At 33.8% G+C, this 9,576-nt stretch overlaps 1 protein-coding gene across 1 annotated transcript; it reads right to left on the reverse strand.

Moving 5' to 3' along the window:
* Positions 1–1,942: 1,942 nt before the first annotated feature.
* LOC114641201 (olfactory receptor 6N2-like) lies at positions 1,943–2,912 on the reverse strand. Its single transcript, XM_028790291.2, has one exon. The coding sequence runs from the start codon at positions 2,903–2,905 to the stop codon at positions 1,943–1,945; it is 963 nt and encodes a 320-aa protein (XP_028646124.1). The 5' UTR covers positions 2,906–2,912.
* Between the last annotated feature and the right edge of the window lie 6,664 nt (positions 2,913–9,576).

Here is a 9,576-nt window from a genome sequence, read left to right on the forward strand (position 1 = left end):
ACAGTCATTCCTCAACTTTCACAGTGTTTATGTTGCCAGGAATTTACATGACAGTCGAAAACATGATTAATTTATTGAACCTATGAGAAATGGGGGTTACGTTCCTGTGACCACCAAAAACTGTAATGTTTCACTAGAGATTGCTGAAAATACACCTCTCAGCATAGAATTCTTTATAATAGAACACTTATTTTTGAAGCACTTTTCATAACATAGTAACCAATGAAATAACTCATAAAATGCAGCAAACAAAATACAATCTGTAAAATGCAAAAAAAAAATGTTCTCACTAGTCACTCACTAGAATTCTGTGAGCTTTTGTGCTAACATCTCAATTAAGAAAAAAAAAAAGTAAACTTTGTCAGAAGGTACCACCTAGACTGACAAGGTGTCAACATCACATCAAATACTCTGCCCTTCATGGTTGGCATTGGAGAGCTTGAAGGACACACTGGCTTGACATAATTCTTTTGTGACATCTGATTCATGTGCTGCTTAAGAACTTTAAAGATACCAGAGGCGAAATCACTATAGTTGTAGACTTTGGGTTAGTGCTGGAAGGACTTGCACTACACTTTGCGGGCATAATTGTAAGAAAAACGTAATTTTTTAATCAAAACAATGAAAATATGCAATGATGCAGGAGAAGCTCTTTGCTCTACAGCAATAGGATTAACAATTCATTTGGTGAAGCATTTGGTACTTCCGCGCATCGTATCCCTCATTTTTTTTCTCTACTGTGCAGAGCGATTAACAGCACAAATATGTGCAAAAAAAACTTGAATGAATACTTGGAAGTTGCAAAAGTTAAATGCACAAATGTTGAGGATTGACTATGTTTAATATATTTTAAAACATTTTAAAATGTATTAACTATAGGTAATACATTTTTAAAAATATATTTTACAAGTATTTCATTTTTTTCAAGGATTGGTGTTCATAGTCCTGAAAAAACATGTGGCGGTTCTAGTAGAGTTTTGACAACACTTGAATGTAAGATTTTGCTCTCCCTTTATATGAAGATATTACCTGTTGTACACCATGAGGTGAACTTCTATAACTGATCTGCTTCAATGGGATTGACTTTAGTGGAAGATTGAAGTAATGAAATTAAGAAATTCTGTGAAATTAAGTCATGGAAATTAAGGTGAAGTGAATTTAAGACTGAAGCCAGGAAGCACTTCTTTACCCAAAGAGTTGTAGGAAAACCTGAGAATATTTAAGAAGATCCTGGATGAGATATTGGGACTGAGCGACAAATGAAGTGAATGGTCTCCTCTTGTTTGTCAAATTTCTTATTTTCGTATGTAGAAATTTATCTTGCAAAAGCATAATACTACATACTCAGTATACTATGTCATCTGTGAAGTCCGATGTTGTAGGAATTCCTTCCTGGTGATAAGAATTTCAGTTGGTAATTTCATAACCTTTCTGACACAGGTGATAAAATGTTTTCATATAAAGTGACTTTAAATATATTTATACATGCACATGACTATTTCTTAACATGTATGCTTTGATACCATGCTGTGTTTTTCATATAGAACTTGTCTTAAATTAAATTACTACATTAAATATAAACCTTTTGCATTTTATTAATGTACAACTTGAATTTCTGAGAAAGAAATGTATTTTTTCATTTAGCAAAAATCAATTTCATCAAAGTTAAATTTATGGTTTACAGTAGTGTAAAACAACTTTATGTTTTATGTTGTGTCCACGTATTTAACACATATATTTACAGTAATGGAAAAATCATAATTGTATAATTGTCTTCTTCTTTAGATATCTTAACCCGTGGATTGTGAAGTGAACTGCCAACTTTGTTTTTTATGCACAGCTCAATGTTGTAGCCAGTAGTAAACTTTCAAGTTGTTTGAAATAAAAATATCACAGCACAAGCTTCCATTGTTAAAGCAGTCATTTTAAGAGGACTTTATCATCAACTCCGGACAGAAGGGTGTGTTTTTTCTGGAAGGAGAACATAAATCCTGAAATACTTCTGTGCCGCTGCCTTTATCTTTTCGTTTCTCAAGCTGTAAACCATCGGATTAACCATGGGGGTAAAAAAATAATTAAGTCCTCCAATCAAAATTCGTCCGTCATAAGAGATGCTGTCTATTCTCAATCCAATATAAACAATGGCAGTGGAAATGTAGTAGAGCAGCACCACAATTACATGAGAAAAACACATTGAGAAGGCTTTCTTGTGGCTTTCTTGTGTTTTAAGTTTAATTACAGAAGTTATAATTTTTAAATATGTCCACAACACAAATATAAAAGGTACATAGACAACAATTAGAGCAAGACACAGGGAGCCAATCGCATGGCTTGAAACATCAGTACAGGCTAAGGAGATCACTGCTGGATAGTCACAGAAACAGTGCATGATTTGATTTGAACCACAAAATGGCAAGTAAGAGGCCATGGTGACAGGTATTAATGGGATAAGAAATCCCAGTGTCCAAACGGTAGCTGCAATTCCTATGCAGGTTTTGAGATTTATAATTACATTGTAATGCAGAGGCTTAACAACTGCAACATAGCGATCGTAGGCCATTGCTGCCACAAGTAAAATTTCTGTTGACCCAAAGGAGATTGTCATATACATTTGCACAAAGCAGGCAGCAAAGGAAATCGTTTTATGTTCTAAAAAGACAGCCAGCATTTTTGGTGTGATTGCTGTGACCATAAGAACATCTAACAGAGATAAATTCCATAGAAAAAAATACATTGGTGTGTGAAGCCGCTGATCGAGTATTACCAAACCGAGGATGCAAAGGTTTCCAGAACAGGTGACCAAAAACAGAGCCAAAAAGAAGCCAAACAGAATGTTCTTGTAATCTTGAAGTCCAGGAAAACCAATGAGGATGAAATCTGTGATGGAGTCTGTCAAGTTGTTCATTTCTTGGTGTGCTTAAATTGGAGTAAAAAAAAATTCTAATCAAACATGCTCAAATGCATTCCATTTCATTTTTATTCATTATAACACGTTTATTGTGTTTATAAGTAAAATCAGTCTGGACATTATAAACGTAGAACTATAAAATCATGCAACAAGTGTAAGGTTGATCAGATTTTTCAATATGTGCAGAAGCTTGATGACAGTAATTGAAGATGTGAGTTCCAAAATCTGCTAATTACACCTTTTGGTAAAATTTAGTGAACATGTGACTTTTCATGCAGTTGGTCATGCGCCGAAAATATGTTTGAGCTTCAAAACCTGCTAATTGCAACAGTGTAGTGCTGTAGTTTTAGGGATTTAGTTTCAAAATCTGCTTACGGACCCAGATTTTCCTATTTATCTCCAAAATTTATCTTTTGTACTTAGCTGATTTTGGAACTGAGCTCTTCAATTAAAATATACCTTCGTTTGTATTCTGGCAAGGAAAAAAACCATACTTTTCTCACCCAGATTTTGATCAAATATTTTGCATGTTCTTGAGATACAACCCTGAGATCAGACAAACTTTTATCTTTAATAAAATATGTACTCAGGAAATATTATATTTTATTCATATAGCAAGATAATAATATTGAGCTCTACTTAACAATTACACTTAACACTAGAATCCCAAAAGCCTACGAAAAAACTTGGTAATCCCAGGCCACCATAAATTGCTTGGCACCCGTCTTTTGCTTTGTACATGTGTTGATCGGCACAAGCAGCATGCTATCTCATCCCCCCACCGCCAATACTCAATTCAGGCAAAAAGTTCTCCCAGCTCAAGTCTGTTTATCTGCATGTCAGGTGCCTGGAATTGTAAAGGGTAAATAATATATGGTTATTTGGAACACATGCATTTCATGTGTGTTCCGTGTCTACAATGATCTGGGTAAATGTAGGATGAAAGGAAATGCGAGAAATGCAAGAAATGTTGAACATATATCTAAAACAGAAAAATTTTTCATGTTATAGTACTAGTGATAAAATTGTGACATGAAATTTATAATGTGCCAAGACTGAAGACCAAATATCAAATAAACACTTTCACAAAAGGTACACGTATTACAAAACAAGTGCGCTTTTATTCAAGAATATAATCGGAAAAAAAAAAATCTGGTTAGGGTACATGCCGCGCAGTTAGGAGACTCGGGTTTGCTTCCTGGGTTCTCCCTACGTGGAGTTTGCATGTTCTCCCCGTGTCTGCGTGGGTTTCCTCTGGGTGCTCTGGTTTCCTCCCACAGTCCAAAGGCATGCAGGTTAGGTGCATTGGCGATTGTAAATTGTCCCTAGTTTGTGCTTGGTGTGTGTGTGTGTGTGTGTGTGTACGCACCCTGTGGTGGGCTGGCACCCTGCCTGGGGTTTGTTTCCTGCCTTGCGCCCTGTGTTGGCTGGGATTGGCTCCAGCACAACGCTGTGACCCTGTAGTTAGGATATAGCTGGTTGGATAGTGGATGGGATGAATGGTTAGGGTACAAAACTGACACGACTGATTGGGTGGTGCAGTGGTAAGAACTCCTGACTCATAATCAAGAGGTCATCAGTTCGATTCTGGGCACTTCCTGAGAATTAACATTTTGAGTAGTAAGCTGCTCTTACTGTCACTATTATAGAATAAAAACATACATTTGATTTGAGTCTGTTACAGCCAATGTAAATTTATAGTACTTGTAAAGGTTTGCATTTTTTTCCAGTTTTATTCTCTCAAGTTACATTCAAACGTGCTATAATAGAGGTGAGCTCAGATGAGGATGAGGTTTCTACATCGGAGAAAGAGAACAGAAGCCCTCCCTGCAAGAAACGTCCACTCACACAGCTGCACCAGGTGTAAAGGCGATAGATGTCACCTTTTGGATACAGCAAGAGGTCAGGTGTCATCCTGCCAGTGAATCTGCCACACACATGCCGTTCAAGGTATCATGCAAACATTTATATGGTTTTTCAGTAACTGTTTCAGTAATCTTACTTGGCTGAGAAAACAGAAGGCCTGTGCAGTGAAAATCTGCTCTGATATACCATAAGAGTTTTAACCAACAAGAAAAAAAAATTAACATACTTCACAAACATTAGCATCATTACATCTCAGATATTCAAACGCTGGCTTATTCAGTGTACCTTGAGTAAAGCATAAAATAACTGGATGCCATTACAAAAATGAAATATATGTAAAATACATTTTTAAAAATATCAACACCAATATGAATTTATTTTAAAATATTCTGTAAGGATAAATATATTGCAACATCTTGCAGTGTACTGAAATATATAGTAAGCTATATAAACTATTGCTGTTTCCATATATTGAGATTTACTAAAGAAATTTACCAATATATGTTGTAGAGAAAAGCCAAGCCAAATGACACCTTTTATTGGCTTTTATTGGCCCCTTTTTAAGGCAATCTTCAGAGACATCTTGCCTGAAGAAGGTGCCCGAGTTGCCTCGAAAGCTTGCATATTGTAATCTTTTTAGTTAGTCAATAAAATGTGTCATTTTGCTTGGCTTTTCTCTACATTCATAATGGCTAACACGGTACAACACCCTAGTACTACCAATATATTTTAAAATACTAGGAATAATAAATATACAAATTATAAAATATGTTTACACTTTAAATTCTAGTTATAATACACTATGCAATATATTTTAAAGTATAAAACTAATGTAATATTTTTTAACATATATTTGTCATTTATATATATTGAAGTACATTTTACAAACATAAACTTTGCATTTCCACACAAGTATCAGACTTGACATTCAATATCTCATCCAACAGATATCTCCTAGGTGTTTGTTATATTGAGATCTATCCAAGAACTGCGACTCAGCCCAGATTCTAAACCCAGTGTTAAGCTAGGACATGTAAAAAGGTTGTAACCTATGGTGTTCTACCATCACTACAATACTTGGTTTGTAAATGGGAATTAAAAGTAGGTATTTTCAAATAAATCATACCTAAAGTGGATTTTGTTTTTCTTTAACATTCTTTCATTAAACATTTTCATTTTGATGGCACCTTGTTACTTTGTAATTTTAATATGCTACCTGAGAATCTTGCATTTGTGAGCAGTCCTGTAATATTCTAGACCTATTTATAATTAAAGTTGTTATTCTGGTGGTATTTCTTTTTGTCTCCGGAAACTAATATTAAAGAGATGTCCACTTAAAAAAACTGGTAGAACTCTGACCTTTTTTTATTTTTTATTATTTTTCTTCAAATGTTGGAAAACACCAAGCTTACTATACACGTTTCAGCATGGAAAACATAGTGATCTACCTGTACTGATGCATCTTCCTACTTTGATGAATTAAAGAAAGTTGCAGGGAGGTCAAAATAAATTGGGTTCTTTCAGAAAGCTGGTATTTAAGCTTTTACAGGTTAAAAGATAAAGCAAGAAATAAACATCGGGCACACCATATTGCTTGTCTCATACATAGCATATTTGGAAGTATGATTCTTAAAATATGAAGTGAATTGCATGTTTCATTGTATTTATAGACATATAATCTTAAATAAATATTTGAACTACATATATTATATACATATATTTTGGAGGTATATTGCTAAATGTTTAATTTTTGTAAGGGGAGAAGGCCTTTTTGCTTGTATACACAAAAACTACAATTTTTGTCACTAGAAATACATCAGACAAGTACAGCCCTTATGCAGATGGACATTTAAAAAAATTAAAGACACTTTTTAAGTCATTCTTTTCATAATTTCTAATATGTTTTAAGTTCAATTCAGCTTTATTTTCATTTGTACATAATACAATAAAAAAATTCTTACCCTATATACTCACAGATAAGTTCTCCCTCGGATAAGTCGGGACTTGATTTCATTGTGTAATTTCTGGTATATTATAATAATAACTGTTTGCATTTATATAGCGCTTTTCTCACTACTCAAAGTGCTCAGCAATTGCAGGTTAAGGGTCTTGCTCAAGGGCCCAACAGAGCAGAGTCCCTATTGGCATTTACAGGATTCGAACCTGCAACCTTCCAATCGCCAGTGCAAATCCCTAGCCTCAGAGCCACCACTCCACTGGTTGTATAAGTCGAATGCAGAAAACTCACGCTATTGGTCCAAGAGCTTATGATATGCTAACGCCCACCTGAGAGAGTAATCATGGAGCACACTGCCTTTTTTTCTATGTGGGTGTGGCAATGAGCTGTATCAGCGTGTGCTCCTAACCTCTCTCTCTCTCTCTATTGTGCCTACGTGACCACATGGTAGTACCCAAACTATTCCGAAGTGACGTTTGCACTGATTTGTGTTTTTTTGTGTTTACACCTGTAAGAGCATCCCTTGTCTGCGATGAAGCGTTTGTTCAGAAGAAAATATGAAACTGATTTTAAATTAAATGTCGTTGAAGTAGCGAAAGGAATTGGTAACTGCGCTGCTGCAACAAAGTTTGATGTGTCTGAGAAACTGATGCAAGATTGGAGAAGACAAGAAGATGTAAAAAAAAAAAGTGTTGCATTTTTGAACAGGCGTATAAGTTGGGTCTTGATTTTATGATGAATTTTTTTGGGTTTCAAGGCCCAACTTATATGTGAGTATATACGGTATGTACCTATCTCCTCAGAATAGTGCCAATAATAAAATGCTAACAAAGACACACATACACATTAAAAGTATACTTCTACAACTGTTGCTGTTGTTTAAACGTTTTAAATGCTAAATAATTGTTTGTTGTTTTTTTTTTCATCTTTCTAGCATCCTCTGGTGGTCTCTGCACTACTGCCACCTGGCTTCAGCACCCTGCAGTCACCTTTGATGCTATAAAGGATAAAGAAGATTCTGTAGTGATGAGACCTGCAGAACTGAATCTCCAGGGCATTGCATCATATGTAGACATGACTGTACAATTTCCAGGTGGGGCTGGGCAGTCATTTGCTCTGGAAATCTCTACAGATTTATTTTTCTTTCTTCCCTGACCATAGGATTTTATTTTTTTATATCAAACACGAACATTTTCCAGTTCAACCCTTTAGAGAACCGAAACCTGAATTCAATTAACATGATCCTTATGAGAATTAAATATATTTCAGTATACACAAAAATATGTAGACTTACCTTTCTATATAACAGAAAATCTGTAATTAAAATAAATATATTTTTAAGATTATATCTGAAATATAATAAAAATATATTTATGCTAACATGTTGTTAAAAAGATATTCAAATACTGTATATTTTAAAGCAGTACACTGTGTTACCAGACCCATGGCAGATCATTCATGTCTTCTTATTTATTCTGGAAAATCCTAAGCACAGTCTTCCCATTGATTCTAATTTATTTTAAACTTGCAGTAACTCATTAAGAGTAGTTCAAGTAGGCAGCTCTGGCTGCGTCCAACGTACAGCATTACTACTTATTTGTATTTGGTTAATAATGCATTTAGAATTTGTGCTGTGACACAGTTTACATCAATTTTATAAAAACATAGCATTTATTAAAATATATTGTAATTGTTTTCTAAATTATATCTGACAGCATATTATTCCTAGTATTTGATACATGAAGAATTATCTATCTATCTATCTATCTATCTATCTATCTATCTATCTATCTATCTATCTATATTTTTTCATTTTCAGAACAATTTATAAAACCAGAAGTTGTTTACATAGTTTACAATACCAAACAGCATACTGTAAGATAATATATTCAACCATAAAGTACTTTATAACATTTTCAATTACATTAAGAGAAGTAGTAAAATATTTTTTAAATATATTTTACATATATTTCATTTTTGTAAAGGCTTATTTTCCCCTTTGTTTATTATGGATTTTGATGCTATTATTTCTTTTTTCTAATAGTATTTTTTCTTTTACTGTTTGCGAGACAATCTTTCTATGAAATTATACAAATATATTTTGTTGTAATTATGGTAATGATAGTGATTTTCTCTATATAATTTTTAGTTTTTTTTTTTTTTTAAGGATCCTGCTATGGCTCCTCTGCTAGTTTAACCAGTTATTCTTGATGGCTTATAGATCAAGATGTCATAATGCTTTGGAGTGGGAGTATCAAAGGTGATGATGTATCATGAGCTAGTAAACCAAAGAAATCCTTAATAAATTGGCAGAAATTTAGCAGTTTTGCTGCTAAAATAAATTAAGTTAGATGTCCAAATTGGGTCACACTAGAAAATCTAAAGAGACAATAAATGGCTCCCGTTGTTTATCACACAGGACGTTTTGTCAACACACACAAATCTTTCATTTATGAACATGCAAAAAATCAACTTTGGATTTTGTTACTAATTTTAATAATAAATAATGATAAACAAGCCTGTTCTTAGTGAAACACTATTACAGTATCTGGAAGGCAAGAGAGTTTTTTAGTTGTGGTAATAAGAACACATTTTCCAATGAAAAAGAATGCAGAAATATGAAACTTGATTGTAATAATAAGTATAATCTCAATCTCAGTTAATTCTTTAATAATGATATCTATTTAAACTGAAGTATAATACTGGGGGGGACAGGACTCAAAATCTTCAGAATTGTTTTAAAAAGTATTTATTGTAAAACTTACAGCAGTTCCCTTTCATTTACCTTAAAATACTTTCCTTTAGAAGTAATACACTCGCCCCAGCGCTTCTCCCATTCCTGTTC

This window comes from Erpetoichthys calabaricus, chromosome 4 (genome assembly GCF_900747795.2).
Source record: "Erpetoichthys calabaricus chromosome 4, fErpCal1.3, whole genome shotgun sequence".
Lineage (NCBI taxonomy): Eukaryota > Metazoa > Chordata > Cladistia > Polypteriformes > Polypteridae > Erpetoichthys > Erpetoichthys calabaricus.

What these genes read in the sequence shown, in the direction of transcription:
- LOC114641201 (XM_028790291.2), bottom strand. Translation starts at nt 2,905, where the DNA reads ATGAACAACTTGACAGACTCCATCACAGATTTCATCCTCATTGGTTTT.